Source organism: Pseudopipra pipra, chromosome 4 (genome assembly GCF_036250125.1).
Source record: "Pseudopipra pipra isolate bDixPip1 chromosome 4, bDixPip1.hap1, whole genome shotgun sequence".
NCBI lineage: Eukaryota > Metazoa > Chordata > Aves > Passeriformes > Pipridae > Pseudopipra > Pseudopipra pipra.
Genome location: NC_087552.1, coordinates 14709849 through 14728861, shown reverse-complemented (window position 1 = coordinate 14728861; position 19013 = coordinate 14709849). Strand labels below are relative to the sequence as shown.

General features: G+C 39.4%; 1 protein-coding gene across 9 annotated transcripts in view; it reads left to right on the top strand.

Annotated features, from left to right (window-relative positions):
• ZNF827 (zinc finger protein 827) overlaps positions 1 to 19013 on the top strand; it is a 106271-nt gene that overhangs the window by 33498 nt on the left and 53760 nt on the right. For all 9 annotated transcript variants that reach the window (XR_010429957.1, XR_010429956.1, XM_064651703.1 and 6 more), the window contains one exon: positions 8717 to 9200. Coding sequence is in view for 7 of the 9 variants with exons in the window: in XM_064651703.1 (XP_064507773.1) it covers positions 8717 to 9200 (484 nt within the window). In the remaining 2 variants the exon portion in view is untranslated. The remainder of the gene's footprint in view (positions 1 to 8716; positions 9201 to 19013) is intronic.

Here is a 19013-nt window from a genome sequence, read left to right as displayed (position 1 = left end):
ATACTTGTTCTCTGCTTTTTTTTGCCTTTTTGGCAAAAATTGTTTGCAGATTGAGGGCCTATCCCTTCCTTTATGGCATGGTGATTTCCACAGGTGGTCACTGGTAGGACGTTGAAGAAAATTGGGGACTTTTTCACTGTCTCTGTGTGCTCTCAGATTGGTGGCTCTCTGAGGCCTTTGTGCTCCTTTCTGCTCCCCTACCAACATTAATCCTTTCATTAACTGAGCCTGCATCAGCTTAAAACAGACCTCATTGTACAGCCATGTAACATGTAGTGTTAATTATTTGGTAATATGGAAATTATGACCAAGTAGTGCTCAGTTAGAAAACACTGAGGTCAGAGTCAGGCCCAAAGCTGCTTGACTCAATGTAAGAGATTACAGCCTCCCTTAGCCTTACTGTGAAGGCAATACCTGAAGTCTCCTCAGTCAATGCAGTCCAGTCATGCAGGTCTTGATGGAGTTGGGGGTCTTTTTCTGGTAAAACTGCTCCCTATTTGAGATGAAAGTTATTGTCTTTAAAAACTATGTGGTCTGCATTTTCATTTTGTCCTTGTTATAGTCTCATGGATAGATGTAAAGAATCACAAGGACAACAGTCTGAAAGTTTATGTTTCACCTTAATGTCAATCAGTTTCATACACACTTTCTCAACTGACTAGACCATTTGTAAAAATATTTTCTATCACATCAAAATTGAAGCAGGTGAATGAGGTAAGGGCGTGTTAGTCATGTGTCCAAAAGTGCCAGACATAATTTGAGGGTTTTTTGGTGGACGTATAAATAATTGATAACCAAATTAAAAATAAAAAGTACCAGATTTCTCGTTATAAAACAGTGCTCCTTTTAAATCTGTGTGTATATGAGATGATAATACCTGGCACATATATAAGCCAACAGCGTTCAAAATGGAATGAATACACATCACAAATGGTACAGCACAGCTGGGAGCTACTTAGGATGGAGCGTTCTGGTTATACCAGTAGGTTGTTTCGGTTGTCTTCATTGTCTTACTATCCTTTGGGAACCACCTGGCCTATCTCCTTCCTGGCAGGCAACTTGTGAAGGCAGAGCTGCTTCCAGCTCTCCAGCCCTGTCTCCCTCCCCATGAGGCAACTGTGGCTACAAGTGAAGACGCATTTTTCAAAAGTAAAAATGCTACTCAAAATTAAGGTACTGGATTGGTGTTTGGTGTTCATTATAAGCCAATTTTTTTATTCCAGAATGCCATCACAAATCAAGCTTTTTTCCTTTAGTGCTGCTCTTCAGTTTTCAGGTTTTATGCTCTATTGATAAAGGATGACAGGCAAAACCTGTTGAGGTGTTCTGTCCAGCTGCAGTCCTCAAAAAAAATCTAGTTGTCTTATCTATCTTTCTTCCTAGGCAGCATAGGCAAGAGTTTGAACCACCTCATCTTTTTTCTAGGTTCTTCTTAGGCATTCTCCTTGAAACTGATTATTCAGTGATTTAATTTCCATGAGTGGTTTGTGCGAGTCCATATGGGCCTTCCTTACTGTCTGTATCTTTAGGTTAATGACAATAGCTACATAATATAAATACTGTGTAATTTCATGGTAATTATAACATGTCTAACTGACTGACCCAGAATACAACGTTGCCAATGTTTTTGGTGTCTTGTCACCTGCTATAGAGAAAATCTTAATAGAGAGCTGGAATGATTCCAGCCCTGACCCATATTCGGATCTACATGTGCTACCCACCACGCTGATGGAGCATTCTTCCAGCAGGGGCACTTTGCCAGGACCAACTCACAACTGGAGGCGAGGAAGTGAAAGGCACAAGAAGGGAAACAGAAGGAAGGTTTCCACACAGACACACAAGGAACAAGGGCGGCTGAGTAGCCTGCCTTTTAAGGCACGCAATGTTATCTGTAATTGTCATATTGTGTTTAGATTCCGCTGTGATAGGCACCTTAGAAAAATCCTAAAATAGACACAGTACAGAATTTTATTAGTCTGTTTTGGAGGCAAATTATAGTGCACACATAACCACAAGTTCTGGCCCTTATTCCCAGGAATCTGAGGGGAGCATCTCAGGACCCAATTCTGGTATCATAGTGTGGTTTCCAGGGATTCTGAGAATACTGAGCTGAAAATGAAACTGGAAAAAATGAATGGGTGACTCAGAGAGGTGTCTTGTCCAAGCAGACCACAAGTATTGTACTTGAGTTCTTCTCTCTGTTTATCTAAATATATATTCAGTTGGAATATGTTTTCTTCTTGAGAGAGTGAGTATCTTATGGACTTTTTCTGCAGAAAGCAATGGAAAGTTGTGGTGCAGTTCAGCGAGATGTGTTCAGGCTTTTCTGGTTTTCCTGGTAGGGATTAAATTTACCTCAGAGCAATACTGCAAGCATCAGTCAGACTTTGGCCAGTTTGTGTCTTTGGATCATGCACATATCTTCCTCAGCAATTGGTGGACAGATAGGCTGTGAGATCATACAGATATGTTCCAAGAAAGCAACAGGATATTAGCCTGAGCACTTGGAAGGGGGAATGAGGAAGAGGAGCATATGGCCAAAACCAATATCTGTAAATGTTCCTTGTGCTGCTATATAGACCTAAGGCAGAAATGGGTGAGCTAGCCCTTCCAGCAGAGGAAAAGAAGTTTAGCATTGTGAACACATGCTGAAGCATGATGGTATGACAGCAAACGAGGAAAGAGAAGATGAAGCTTAGCAGAAAAGTTAGATGCAGTGGTAGGCAGGTCATGTGATGCTCAACCACAGGATTTTCCTGCATTTGTTGCTTATGAAGAGGGACCATGTGGTGAGGTCTCAGATTGATGCTCCTGTGTAATATGAAGAGGGTTATAATCAGCTTCTCAGTTAGGGAGAGGCTACATGACAGTGGGAATCAGGAAAGGCCCTGAAGAATGTAGCCAGGTGCTCACTGCCCCTTCGTGATTTGTAGGTGCTCACTGCCCCTTTTCCCCTTTTTGTTCCTCAGCTAGTGTCAGACAACTGAATAAGCATTCCTAATCCATTTTTGTGAAGTATAGGACAAGTTATTTTAAAGCATCTTCACCATATTGGGAGAGGAAGTGGACTGTGTTTTATGAGTGCTTTTTTAGTTTGATTTAAGTTACGCTTAAAGAGCCCTGGGAGCCACCTGTGATTCCATCAGCTGAGGGGAGGCAATACAAACTTGCACAGCTTTTCAACATGTTAAATCTTTGCCCAGAGTCTCAGACAGGTGCCAAAAGTGACTTCAAATATTTCCTTTTTAATCTTGTTACTTTTTGCATATGAGAAAAGGATAAGACAGGATATGCATTGATACCTTAAATCTCTAAGGAAAAAAAATACTGTTTTTTGAACACCTAGTCCAGTCTAGCACTGCAGAGAGGCTTTTTTTCCCTCCCCTTTGCTTTCAAGCGAAGCAAAGAAGTAGTTTCAAAAAGAAAATACTATATAAATAACGTATGTGTCCTGAGGGGAAGGATCATATCAAAACTAACACCATAGCACTAAACTTTTGAAAATACAATACTTTAAAAATTAGGGAATTTGTCAGAAAATAGCATGAAATGAAAGAGCAGAGGGCACATGATAGATGCAAAATGGAAAGTGTAATCAAATGCAGTTGCAGAAGGTGGCATTTTACTAAAAGAGAGTTAAAACAAAAACAAACCCAGAAAAAAACAGTACATAGGCAGGTATGACTGACTGGCTAGGATGTAGTAGCTTTTGATTGTAGTAGTTGCTTAAACAGCTGCCCCTCATGGAAATGTTAATCCTCTTGAAAGTTGGTGAGAAAAACAAAACTTACAGGAGGCAAAGAAAGAAGTGATAATTAGGTCACAGAAAGTAAATAAAGAATGAATAGCCAGAAGCAAATATAGCAGTGAATAGATTCAGCAGCCCAACCACCTTATGGTCTGCTCTTGCTTAGGAATGAAGGTTCTCAAAAAAAAAATTCCTCTTACTCTGAGTATTTTTAAAATAATAATTAAAAAACCCTGTTAAATCCCACAAAAGAAAGGTGGATACCTTTGTCTCATAACTAGAAGGGAGAGTTTGTGGAAAGCATTACCCCAGTTTTGAGGAAGGGGAAAAGAAAAGTTCTACCACAGCAATACTACAAAATTGCAGGACGTGCCTATGTCACTGTATTGCTCATCCCTACTCCCTGGTATATCCTGTTGGGTGGAATCACATGTATTTGTGACTGTGGTACATCTATATGGCTGGTGAATCACCAGGGATGTTAATTTTAAGTATGAAAAGACGACCTGGGAAACGTCTTATGATACCAGAAAAGTTAGTATGTCAACAAAAAACATAACAGAAAAAAACCCAATACAGTGCTACAAATGATGTGATACGATAGGGACATGTGGTTTCTGTAAAAGAAAATCATGTGTTCTTATACTAAGATGTTTTGAGCATGTCAGGAGAATCATGAACTTAAGAATCAGTTGAAATTTATTTGGTCTATAAAAAAGCCTTTGGCAAAGCTTCTCACAGAGAAGCTGCCAAATAAATTAAGCAATATGATGTACTATGGCAAATTAGAAATCCACCAAGAGACAGTAAAACAAAGGGTAGGAAGGAATTAGCAATTTTAAGCATGACAAAAGGCTAACAGAGGGGTGTTCCATTACTAAAAGTGGAATTGTGCATATTTTAACAAATGTGATCTGCACAAAATGATGACTGTGGGTAAGAAAATTGTAGATGATACAACCTTATGTGCACGAATCAAGATTAGAAAAGGCAAAGATTGAAAGGGGAAAAAAAAGATTGACTGACTGTTAAACAAGGGGGCAAATGAAGTTATTGTTGACGAATACAAGGTACTGTACCTTGGAAACCAGAGTCTAATAATGCACCTGGCTGTCTGATATAATGGACTGTAAATGCTCAGGAAAAATATCATTGTAGACAGTTCAATGAAAACCTTTTCTTGACATGCACAGGAGTAGTTAAAAAGTACACTAAATATTTCAGTGTCTGAAGAATAAAACAGAAATAACACTGAAAATATGACAATGCCATTATTACCATATGGTATGCTGCCACTTCTGGTCACTGCATCAAAAGAGACATATCAGAAATAGAAGGGATTTTAAAAGTTGGCAATGAAAATTATTAGTGGGTTAGCAAAGAAAGAACTCCCTTTGAAGAAAGAAGCTGAAAAGAATGGGACTGCCAGGAGGGTAAGAGAGGTGTGATCAAAGGTGGGAGGTGTGATAAGAATAATGCATGTGATAGAGAAGAAAAATCCAATTGCCTCTTTTTTTCTTTCTTGTAATTTGAGAATGAGGAGGTAGAAAGAGAAACTGAAAGAAACGAAACTTAAAAACTGTGACCAATAGATTACTTGTATCAAAGTCCTCAAACCAGCCTGAAGTTTGTAAGCCCTGTATAGTTTTGTTGAAAAGATCGAGCACACGCTGAAATAACTGTAGAAACACAAAATATCATTTGAGAGTTGGCAGACTGTAGGGTTAATAAAGATAATAGAAGTACTTTGCCCAGACAAGGAGAACATCCGTAGTTAAAGGAAATAAACTCAGAAGCCAGAAGCCTGTAAGTGTTTCTGACATAAGTCAAACAGTAGTTTTATGGGATTTTGAAAGAAGCATTCTCTATGAGCAGGTTGTGCACTGTGGCTTGTTGCAGTGTAATTCAGAGAGATCCAAATCTGGCAGCAGCTGGGCTCAGACTGGGATTTTGGGGAAAACCTGCCAGCTGCACTCTTGTCTCCTCCTGCCTGTGATTCTTGCAGGAATGGCCTATTTGAGTCTAAAGAAGACATCTGATGGTTTGAGTAGCATTAACACAGTGTAAGAGCCATTCTCTGTCTCATGGAGGGAGAAGGCAGCTCTTTGGACTGCAACACTGTGTGGCCTAGATCTTCCCTGTGGCTTTCTGTGTAGCTCTACGGGGTTTCTTGTTTTTCATTCTGCAGCAAGTAGTTACTGCCTTGACTTTTCCCTCCAAATAGCATAGAATGGCCAATTCTTGGCTCTTTCAACTGCTGTTAAATTAGAAAATAAGGGACAGTTTTTTCTTTAGAGGGACTTTCACTTCGGTTTCTAATAGTGTTCAAATTTTTAAATGAAAAATATTATGTATTTTTGAAAATAAAATAATAAAAACATGTTAAAATCTTCTGGTGGCAGTGGACTTTGGACATTGTAGGCTAAATATTGGGCTTGATGTTTTTTCATATGTTTTTTGTTTTTTAGATCTAAAATTTTTCCTTTCAATATGAAAATATTTGGCCTTGAATTCTGTCGTTCCTTCAGCTGCAAGTTATAAACGTACTTTGTTTTATGAGAAATCCATAAAATTTTTCAGCTGTTACTCTCTTTGGGCAGGAAAAAAACCCAAATGAAATGAATCAGTCACTCCTATTTTCATCCATTCTCAAAAGATATTGCAGGGGTGGCATGCCATACTCCCAAGAAGAGAAGGTGGGCTCCCACATTGACTCAGCCTTCTGAAGACATCGTATTGATGATAGTGATAAGGGCCTCTGGAAGAAGTGGTTAAATATGTAGGCAGGGAAATGTTGATTGAAGGGGATCCTGGAGAGAAATCCTGACACAGAATCTCAGTGGGTGTAAGAGATAGAGTTGCCATGGTGAGAGTGCTTGCTACCATCAGTACATCTTGGTGCTCTTCATGAAGAGTGCTGTGAATACTGACTGCTGTGCTTACAGACCATCCTGTTTCCAGTAGTGTAGACAGGCAATCTGCTTGGCATTTCCATTGTAACCTGTTAATATTTAGGATTTATTGTGCTGCTATTCTTCTGTGAGGTTGCTTTAAATCTGTTAGGTTACCATTAGCTTCTCTCTTTTTTTTTTTTTTGTTGTCAGGTGCAGTTATAAGATTCCAGAATTACTTTGTCTGTAAATGTCATGCTTATAAAATACTGAGAATGTCATTCTGTGAAACAGCTGGCCAAGAGAAGTTCTCTCTTGCTGTGTGTTTGTCTAGTACTATTCTCTGGAGCCCTGGAAGAACTGCTGAATGAAAAGTTATACAGCACTAGTGAAATGTGTCTTCACTGAATGCAAAAAGCACAAAAAGAGGGACAACTCCCAGCTTCATGTTTTAGCAGACCAGAATTGAGGTCTTGTGTATGTAGAGCTAGGGAATCCTGGATTGTGACCGAATTCCTCTTACTACACAGAAAATTAACTGGGCCAAGTCTACAACCATGGGAAACTCCAGCCTGAATTTTGTCAGAGCTGTGTTTGGGAAATGCTACTGTTACCCCAGAGCTCTGCAGTGTCTGCACTAGGACTCTTGGGATGTAGATCTCAGCTCGGCAGGAAACTGGAAAGTGCCGAAAGCCTTAGCTAAAGCTGGGTTTTCTAAGCTCCCTGGTGTAGAGCTGAGCTTTGATTAGAGCTGGAACTCTCAGGGCTTTTGGACTCCCAAATTGTAGCAGCAAGTCTTGGATCCCTGGCACAGCTGGCTGCTACTGAGCCAAGCCCAGGGAGCAAGGGAAAGAGTGCCACTCAGTAGGGTAGGGGAATCACGCCTCGTTTGCCAAGAATTCATTAAACCTTTCCATGTTTCAGGTGAAATATTTTGCTTACAACAAATTGCCATTTTCCAACAGAAATCTGTCTCACTGAAATGTTTCCAACCAACTCGAGTCACAAGTGAAAGCTCAGTCTGGTGCCAGTTTGCCCTGATCACGTGTTCATCAATTAGTAAGGAACAAATGTATATATTTGCCAGTCTTTTTGCAGAGACTAGCCCAGAATGCCACTGTCAGGATTTAAAATTTATTTGTGAAGTCACAGTGAAAAAACTTTTCAATAGAACTGCTGCTATTACTCTGGGCTCAGTTGTTCCTTCCCTGTAACGAGTACTGTATTAAACAAGAAATTGTATAATTATATGTATGTAATTTATATAGTTTGAGTGTTTCTGCTCATGTAATGTGTTAGCCATTACATATGGGTGGATGGAGTTCTCTTTAAAAGGTAATCAGGATCAAACCTAGTACCTAGGATACTAGGCATTGTGTTCATACTGGAGCATGCAGGCTCTGTGAGAAAGAGCCTGCAGTCAGAGTATGAGGACAGTAAGATTAACTGTGATTCTTAATAGACTGTTAGAATAAATTGCAAACACCATATTTTATGTTTGTATTTTATCATAACAGAGCTGTTTATTTTCTGGTAGAATTAATTTGCAGCAAACTATTTCAGTAACTCCTTGGTATTGCCAGGTGCTGTGTTTTTACCCTAATGATACATAAATCAATGAAAGACATTGCTATGCAGGTTGGTTTGGGTTTTTTGTTGGATTGCTCTGAACAATTTTTATTTGTGAGGTTGCAAAGAATGATTTTTTTTTTTTAATCAAGAAAGCTACTAGTTACAGTTTGGAAGTCTTTATGTACTGACAGGTAATCAGGATCTGGTTGTAAGGACTGTTTGATCCAAAGCAGACTTCATCATTTCCAAGCTGCAAAAACAGATGTTCCTGATTTTTCTGTTTTCAGTTGAGCCTGATGTTTGTGTTCTTTGACTTACATGTGAAAGAATCCTACTGTTCTTAGTGCCTGACTGCTTTCCAAGTGCTCACAATGAAGAGTTGACTCATTAGTTAGCATCATCTTTTTTATTTAAAATAGCATGAAAAATGAAGAGTTGAGATTTCTACAATGCTATTAATCTGTTTTGCTTAACACATGCTTTTATCTTTCACCTCTTGAACCAGGTTCATCAGCACCAAGACAGGGGTGAGACCTTTCAATGCCAGCTTTGCCCTTTTACCTCCTCCCGCCACTTCAGCCTGAAACTCCATATGCGTTGCCACCAACATTTCCTCAGGACAGAATCTAAAGTGAAGGAGGAAATACCAGAAACTGAGGTGAAGGGGTCACCACAGCTAAACAGTGACTCCTGCCCGGGACCACAGAGGGAAGGAGGTGGACCTGACCTCACGGGATCAGCATCTGTATCTAAAACACCTGATGTGGCTGGGCAGCCTGGCGGGGGTGTTCCACCTTTACTGGTGAAAGAAGAGCCCAAAGACGACAGTGGTATCTCAGCTGCACCTTTTGCTCTTAGCACTGTTGACAGAGCCCCCAACAACACAAAGCTGAAAGACTCCTCTGACTTTGTGGCCAACACAGCATCAGCACTATTCAGCCAAGACATCTCTGTCAAGATGGCATCAGATTTTCTTATGAAGCTGTCAGGTAATTGAGCAGCAAGCGGCAGCATCAGCTGCTCCTTCACGGGCTAAGAAACACTTTGCCTTGGGTTTGCTAAGTCAAAGAATTGCAAGGAGGGTAACCTTTTAGCTTCTTAACCTAAAATTTCTTGTTTCTTTTGATAGGAGAGGTGCATGACGGGGGGAGGAGGGGAAACAGTGAGAAAAGAGAGTGATTTTGCTGTTTAGTTGCTGGGATTGGGAGTCAGAACTTTTTATCCAGGCTTTGAAGTTCATTGACAATTACCTTGGCAAATCTCATTTGGTGTGTTTTTAAGGTATGCTCAATACCTGCAGTTCTGGTTTGAAATCACACTGGTTTGAATATTCAGCTAAGTTCTCTGCCTTTACACCCCTGTTAAAGAGGACCAATAAAGTACTGGTCACCTTCCTTTCAGAGTAGTATTTGAGGTCTAAGTATAAATACGTATGAAGTATGAGTGTTATTGCATTTCTTGGTTATTAACACTTTTTTTAAAAGGGTGGTCCCTGATTCATGAACAGCTTTTAATGTTTTTATTATTTTAATTGAAATCCCTTTCTAATGCAAAGCATGTGTTTACCGGTTTTTTTTACTGTCAGATTATTGCTGTAGGAATGATATTCATATGTGGGACTCTGAAGTGGAGGATGTGTTTAGGGTGAATCTATTATATTTTATGTGCTCTTCTATTGATATGACTGAATACTTCAGGATTGTCGATATGCTGGGGAGGTGCTCTATACTAAAGTATTTCAAAATTGGCCTTGAATTTTTAAAGAGAAAGAAGTCAGGAAAATGTTGCTGAAGGAACTTCTGTTTCACAAGGAGATGTCAGTTCCTAGGGCAAGTTTTAGACTTTGGAGATAGAAGATAATCTTTTCAATAGAGAATAATTAGTCATCTTCCTCTTTTAAATGGAAAGTAAGTTACATTTTAGCAAATTTTATTGTCACGTAAACTAAGGAATTAGCTCTGTCTTAATGCCATTGCCTTGGTGGAACCACAGCCATTTATGGTGAGGCTTGCAGTCCTCATCTGCCCAGACTTTTATACCTCTGGGATCACAGTTCTGTGAGGAATTGAGTACAATGGGTAAACACAAAAAATCAAGACTGAGGCTTCACGGAGCCAAGCTGGAAAACAGAAAAGAGCTAAGGGCAATCAGGAGTTGAATTGGGCTGGCACAAATGGTTTGCTGTGTGGGTTGGAAGAAGCCATAGAACCCGCCCTTTAAAAAAAAAATTAATAATCCATTGATATAATTTATTGCTATGACTAACAAAAAGCGGGCAGGATGAGTCTGTTTTGATTTGCTTGTACATTTTTTTTACTTGAGTTTCAAATTTGGCCTCTATGTGAAATCCATTTCGCATTGTCTAAGAGCTGTCCCACACATGGGGTTGTTCTGATGTCAATCATTAGATTTGGGTTGCTGTGCATGAAGTGGCTCCTGCACATCAGCAGGACTGACCTGGAGATGGTAGTGCTCATGATGGCTGCATGTAGCAGAAAGCAGGAGGGGGGGGGAAAGCCTGAAAGCTGAGAAAACATACAACATTTTGATGTGCTGCTTTTCGTGTAGCAGTTGATGGGAAGCTGTTTACAGTTTGGCAGACGGTCGTGTTTTCAATGTCTGATCTATTGGCATCAGAAAAAGGACACATAATGTACGTTATTCATGCAAAAGGCCTATGCAGTTATTTTATGGTGACTTACTAAAGGTCTTCAAACCTGACTTGTATGCACTGTTACCTAGCAACATGTTATAAAGTCACTGGGGGAACGAGATGTATGTGTAATTTTGTATGTCCGCATATTTGGATTAAAATGTGCTGCCAGTCACCAAGTTTGGTACAGAAGAAGAGCAATGTCTAAAGGAAAGGAATTTCTTTTCTTCTGAGATTTATTTTGTTACATACGTTTGCTGCGTGCTTTCCTCCATATAGTGTGCATAAATTTAGAGGAGAAGTAATTCTCTTTTAGCAAGTTGGCTAAGTATTAGCTGCATTTTAACAGTTTGCTGTGCTGAACGAAGTTCCTTTGAGTGATTTCTTTATTACCACAGTCTTGTTAGGCCCATCACAGCTTCAATTATTTGCCCTACCTTTCCAATGATATAAATCTTTTGACATCTCAAATTGTATATGCCAATTGTAACAGCCAGCACAGATTTGTGAGACCAAATTATGTCAAAACAATCTAATTTTCTTCTCTGACAGGCCTTGTGGCTAAGAAAGAAGCAGTAGATAGATACACAGACTTTTAGAATTTGGCGTTTATTCATATTGAATATTGATGGTTTCAATGAACGTTTATTTTTGCTTGCCAATGCTTATTGCTCCTCTTCTTGGAGGGGGCCTGTTGGTTCTCATTTCTGTGCAGTTTCAGCCTCTGCTTTTTCCAAGTGTGTGACTCAGAGGAGCGCTTGTCTCCCTTCAGACCTGAGTTCCAGTTTCCAAAAGTTTAACTGGCACACCGAGGGTGAAAGACGGTGCAAAATTGGTGTTTATTAAGTGGTGGGAATTTTAAAACTGAATCTTAATAAGCATGTGTATAATCTTGACACTCAGTATTATTTCTGAGTGTACAGTGCAGCACCTCTCTAGTCTAGATGAAGTGGATGTCAGATGGTTGGAAAGCAGTACACTGAAAGTAGTCCACAATCAAAAGAGAAGAGTTGCAGTCAAAGAGATCTGTGAAAAATGTGCAACTGTTCAACAAACAGTTGCACAAAACACGAGATCAGGAACAACTATCTAGGTAGCAGTTCTGTGGGAAAGGAACAGGAGTTAACAGCATCATACTGGTGCTAAAAAGGGCATAATTGTACTGGGGTACAATAGAGAAATAGTCTCGAAGAAGGGGGAAACAGTCCTGTTCTTCTCAGTCTTGCTGAAGCCCAAGGTTTTGGCACTATAGCTTATAAAGAGTGCAGATAGACAGAAAGATTTAAAAGGATACAGTGGAAATGACTGGGAAGTTTAGAAAACATGTCCAATGAGGAGAGCTAAAAGGGAGTAGACTCTGAAGCCCATAGAGAAGACTAAGGAGAGTCATTAATGACCCTTTAATGCATTAAAATGTTTGTCATAGGGAGAAGGAAATAATCTGTTGATGATTCATCATAGAACCATAGAATTAGTTGGGTTGGAAAAGACCTTAAAGATAACTTAGTCCCAACCCCTGTGCCATGGGGCAGGGACACCTCCCACCAGACCACATTTCTCAAAGCCCCATCCAATATGGCCTTGAAAACTGCCAGGGATGGGGCATCCATAACTTCTCTGGGCAACCTGTTCCAGTGCCTCACCACCCTCACAGTAAAGAATTTCTTCTGTATATTGAACCTAAATTTCCCCTCTTTCCATTTGAACCCGTTACTCCTTGTCCTGTCACTACAGTTCCTGATGAGCAGTCCCTCTCTGACTTCCCTGTAGACAGATGTAGGCAGATGATGTCTATCCACCCATATCCAGCAATGCTTAGCCCTGTCACAGAAGGCCACCAAATTCGTCGGGCATTATTTTTCCCTTAGTTAAGCTATGTGGGTTTGTCAGTTATCACCTCTTTGTTTCCTATGTGCCTTAGCACAGTTTCCAGGAGAATGGAAATTATTGTAATTAATCATAAAATCATAATTAGGACAAAAATTAAGAGGATTATATTGCCATAAGTTTTAAGTTAGCATTAGGAAAGTCTTTCCACAGTTAAGCTATTTAAACCTCTGTGATAGTTTGGCTGGAGAGACTGAGGCATCTCTGCCACTGGACAAATTTAAAAACATGTTCAGAACGGGTTAGGGGAGCTTTAGATTTAAAGAGGTTGAGAATTACTGGTGTGGGTGACCTGTTGAGACCCCTTCATCCCCAGTTCTGTGCCATTGCTTGCCAGAAAGATATGTAATTACATGTTTTATGAAATAAGGCATAACACAAATCACCAAATGTAAACCTAAAAGTTAAAACAAATCTTGATTTTTTTTTTTTTCCAGATTCCATTCTCCAGGTCCTAGTTTAAATTCGGAGAGGCTTTCAAATTCACAGGAAATTTAAAAGAGTTCTCTGAAATTTTATTTAAATTTGTTTGTAAAGGGAATTAGCAGATGACTGAACATATAAACAGAGGAATATTTAAGCATGGACATGTTTTTACGTTCAAATCTTCCCCCTCTTATTTCAGTAGAACTGCTTACATGGCTTTAAGTTACCCGAGTACTTTGCAGTATCAGTGCTTTGCCAGAATGTTTTCTTCCCCCAGTCCATTAATTCCATATTGAAACTTTGTAACAGCATTCAAATCTTAATTTGAAGAGTATTTGCTTTTCCTGTTTCAAAGGTTTCAGTGGCAGACATTATACAACCCATCTCTTTAAATACTGATGTCCTTCCACCCACTTTTAAGGCTTGGGGTTTTTTTGTAATAAAAAAGTGTCTTTCACAATGATCCAAATTACAATGGCCAGTGTACCCTAGTGGTGTTATTATTGTGCCTGTGTTATGTGCTGCAGTTACTTTTAACATTTGAAAATAAATGAATCCCAACAAAATGAATGGGATTCTTGCACTATTGCTCTCAAAGGGATTCTGTGTGGAAACAGTAATTGTAACACATACTTCACTGCTGGCCTCTCTCCCCCACCACTCTGTGTTAAACAAGTGTATTACTCTGGAAAGCATGTCTCTTCATCTTTTGAAGTGTTATCAAGTGGACCCTGCTTCTGGCGTTCTTTTTATGTTCCCCAAGTTACTCACGTGGAAGAACTTTAAAAAAGAGAGGAGGAAGGAGCTAACATGCTGAGGGTTTGGGGCTGGCCACGTTAAACAAACGAGAAAATATGTTTTCTCCCGAAGTCATATCTGCTGTCACTGTCTTGTGAGAAGTCAAATCTTTATTTTGGAAAACCATGCCACTGTGGGACTTTGGTGACTGTCCATAGTATTGGGACTTTGCATTCCTGTTTTATTAGCTGATTCCATTAATGGAATAATGAAAGAGTAAGACATCAGACAGTTACATACAACGTATTAGTAGTTAAGCTAAGTAATCACTTGGATTATTTGTCCTGTTTGGCTCTTGAAAATTGCTGCATTCCTGAAAGGTAACACAAGTAATTTGAAATGTTTTAGCATTTGCCACTGACAGTACTGAACTGACTGGCTTGAACTCTTCAAAGAGCTCTTTTTAATGAAATAAAAGCGTGTCCAATAAAATTGTCGTAATTGATGTATTTGTGTTGCAAGTTCCAAAGAAAAGACTGTTGCCTATATTTAGGTTTCATAGTTTATGCCAGAATGTAAAATTTCAATTAGAATATGTAAGTGCACAGGACTGGCAATTGTTGAGCCATGTCCTTAATTTAAAAATACTGTCAATTCCGAAAAGCTGCTGTCAATACAAATACTTCTGATGTCATGAAGATCTCTCTTTGAAGTGTGTCTCCAGATTCACATTTGAATAATTTCTATATAGACCTTTAATTAAAAATAAAATTGTGAAGGGGCAATAGCACAGCTACTTGCAACTTGGACAAATAAAATCTTGTACTAAACATTGCTACTGATATCACCACCCTTATAATCTCTTTTCACTCTTATACTTGGAGTATAAGACTAGACTAGACTGATGACTCTTTTGCTTCCCTGATTACACCATTACTCTGGGCAGAAGTCCGAGCTCATGAGCCTTTCTCTCACATCTATCCAAAATGGGAATTGAAAACACTGTTAGTTCAATTATCTCTGATTGTTTGTCAGTCTCCTGGTGTTTCTCACCTCTGTTTCTGTTCCTTTGTAGAGAGAAGACATTTCCATATTGCAAGCAATTCTTTCCTATCAGCAACAGATTTCCCTTTGCTCCTTTCACTGTCCTCCATCTCTTTTCTCCAGCTTTCCCAGAATTTTACCTATTCTGCTGCTGTTTTGATTTTTACCTGGAAAGGAGATCGGCTGGCAGAGATTACAACCTTGTTTAGCCTGTGGGACTTTAGCTGTATAACAGACATCTTGGGGCATGGAGGGATGTGAGGTCCTACAGGTGCCTTAGCAATTTGCCTGATTCCACCATTGGTCATTCTCCAATGCTGTGTCTCATTTTGCTTGACTCCAGCTCCCTAAATACAGAGCAGCTTTAGAGAAAATCAGGATAGTTATCTGCCCTATTCTTAACCCCTGCTTACAATTTTTAACGTACTTAAGCAAGATGGTTTGGAAGATCTCGTATTTTAAGTGCTCTCTGGAAGCCCAGGGGTGTCAAGTCGCGGCATCATTGTATTTATGATTGCCTATTCTGACATTCCACTGCATTGATAAAAAGAAACTTTGTAATGCTGAGCGCCCTTGAGTCATAAGTAGCTTTTTCATTGATAATACCCATCTTGTTCCTTATAGCCCTATAGGTTACTTTGTTTGGCTGAGGGCAGAGTAGAGGGCTTTAAAACTGAGGTATAATTGATTTAGAATTCCCAGGAGGGTTAGGTAACATGAGGTGCTCTGGCACAAATTAATACTCCAGGGCAGAAGGTGCTAAAAAGAGCCCAGCTAGACTGGCTTGCTAGAACAGTATTTCTCCTTTTGGGCTGCTTAGTGTATACAGCCTCTGTGTTTAATAAGTTGAGCATAATATATCAGCCTAATTGGATTTTAGTCTGGAGATTCTCTAACAGGTTCCAATTCCATAGATTTTTCTTGCAAAGCAATTCTTTCACCGGTGGCTGCTTCTGCAGTTTGTACCCCTTCCTCAGTTCTTGAATGTCATCAAATATGAGCCATAGTCTCCATGCAGAATTCCAATACCCACCTGCACATTTCAATTACTAGAAAAAAAAAGTAGATGACCTAAGTTATACCCTTTATTGACCACAGCTGCCTTCAGGATGATGTGATGCTCACTGTCGGGGACCCCTGTCTTCCAAACACTGCAGAACTGATCTGTCAAAGGTCCTTGGTTTCTCTTAACCACCCCAACTCACAACTTACCATCTGGAATGGAAGGCTTTTTGTCATTCAGATTCTCTAACTCCAGTAAGACCTGGATAAAACACTGCCCTTTCTTCCTCAGCCATACTGGCTCTGAGGAGAATCTCAAGGAGACCAGTTCAATTTGCAGTACCTTTGGAATGTGTCCTCAGTTTCCCTTTTCCCTCAGCCATGACTGCCCTGCTCTCTCTTCTGTGTAGCTGTAGTCAGGCATCACTGGTAAAATAACATGATGGTGCGGCGACGTACTGTTGCACACACATTTTCCTCACAGTTCCTTTTGATCCAGACTGTATAGATGCTTTACCTTATGGCCTCTATTGTGTGGCAGCATTTTTGTTGTGGATGCTGTTTTCTTTCTCGTGTTCTTCGCTCAGACAGATGGAATAGTGACCAACTCCGTGCTGATTGTGACTTGTAATACTGAGCTTGCAGTAATCAGCCCATTTTTGCTCTTTCAATTATAAACGTTTTGAGCATTTAGAATCCTTGTAAGTGGACTGATGCAGTTAGCAGCTTCTATCAGAGTGTTTCAGATTAGTGGCAGATGCCCAAAGCTTTTCTTGTGGCATTTGGCAGTTTGAGGAAAGTGGTGTAACTTTCATCATCTACTTTTGCCAAATGGCTCAAATGATTCCAGTTGCCAGGAAGATAAAAATCAGCAGTCTGGAATATTCTTTGATCTATGTTTTTTCTGGATATGGAATGGAACAAATGGAGCATTATCAACCCTGCTTGAGAGACTCCTGCCTGTTGGTTGCATTTGCTGGGTGGGTTTGTTTTTTTAACTTGCTATGTATTTCAAAATTAAATTGCTGGGTTTTTTTGACAGTCTGCAGGCAACACATCATTCTGTTCTCATTGCTGTTCAGAATGAGTGTAAATTAAATACAAGTTTAAGTATTTGTATGTGTATCCATTTTTGTATGTAGATAGAAGATACTGTTCCTTCTGGGGAGTAATAATTTTGTCATTCACATTACTTTATTAGTCTTCAGCATAATCTTTTTAGTTCTTGTCTAGTTCTAATTTTTTTAAACATTCCTCAATCATGTTTTTTTAAAAAAAACTGGTCATAGTAAACTTTTATTTCTCTTATTTGCAATGTTTTTTCTTACATCTGTTTAGTGTTTTGCCTAATATGACTAGTGGATGCATCATAGTTGCTATATCCCATGTGTTAGCAATTTTGTCCATAGTTGTGGATCCAAGATGGGAGAGAGGCAAGAGTGGTGGGGACTTTTGTTGCTTAGGGGCTTATTTGTTTTTTTGTGTTTTGTGTGGTGTTTAGTTTTCCCTCTAGTTTTAATGTATGGATCTGACAGACTGGACAACATCCCCTTTCTTTACATGTCCTTCTGTTTTAGGTTTCCCTTACATTAGAACCTACTTTAGAACAAAAACCCTATTAATTGTAGTCATTGGGTTGAAACTGACCCAGTAGTTGTCCGATTTTATTTTTATTTTCTGGGGGAAGAAAAATGAGGCTCAGTGATTTATCTACAATTAAAATGTTTAATCTACAATTAAAATGTTTGATTTTTCGAAAACATGGTCAATTCAAGGAATGTGCTGCTGATTAATTAAAGAAATAAAACTTTCCTAATTTATTCATTCCCTCTTCTGTCCAAAACAAAGCAGCTAGAGTAGGCAGAATCAGGAACATAGGTAAGAGCAATAGTCTGGGATTCTTTTCCCCTTCATATAGTACTGCCAAATGCACATCTTCAGAGCTTCCTCTGGACTGTGGGACCCTGACCTTGTTTCGTATTTGTCATAGGTGACACACATAGGTGACAGTGTACATATCTCACGAAGAGCTCACTTAGATTGTCTGATGCCGTGCTGGTAGACTTGTTTTCAGCATAGTTGTATCCTTGTTATCCTGGGTGATGGCTCAAAAGTGTGAGGAAGCCGTGGCTTAGAGCAGCATGTGCTGTCATAGGAGAGCTCATGTATGGGGTAGGGAAAGGGGGACATAGGAAAGGACGGAAAGTTGGTGTTCAAGTCATTCTGGATGTGTCACTATCACTAAATTATTTAAACTCTGCTATAATCTACCTTGAATTTCTGCTTCTCTGAGCTATTAAAGCTTGGCTTTGTCTTAGGAGGGTTTGAAGATGCTCTTTATGGATGGGATGGGATGAAGAGCATAGAGGCACCACTTTACACTTGCCCTTGAATTGGGTCAAGTTGGCTGCTGAGTTGTGTCGTGGTGATAAGAGATTTTAATAAATGCTAATTTCTTCCAAAAGCACCCCTTTTGATCCTCCTTCTCGTGGCAGAATAATCCAGTAAGCATTTGCCACTGCACATTATAGTGCTTGACTCTTGAAAAAAGTTCCTAGTTTAAGTCTGTGATATTATGTGAGTTCTGTTACAGTGATTGTATTTGTGTGTGGATGTTTTTACATTGTTCTAAAGCTGTCTTATAATGGACCATAATGTATTGTTGTAAACTTACACTGATCTGTGTATGTGAGTTTAATATCACCTCTGTATTTTAAATGGTAAGAGAGTATGCTGACCTGGTCTATAGTACTTCCTCTACCTGGTCCATTTTCTGCCCTGATTCATGGGCAGAGACAAGGCTGGATCCACAGGTTAATGATTGTTCTCACTGGGTTGTATTTGTCTCCTCACTTGGACTTCTTTTATTTTCTGGGACAGTTCAAAATTCAAAATTTTTATTCAGAATTTAAATTCAAAAGATATTTTATTTTCCTCCATGTTCTCTGAAAGTTCAGGCAGAATGCTTCCTATCAGGTGCTCTCAGATCCTGGTGGAGGTATTTTTTGTATCAGTAGCAGCTGCAGTGGGATGATTTAAAAGTGAAGGAAAG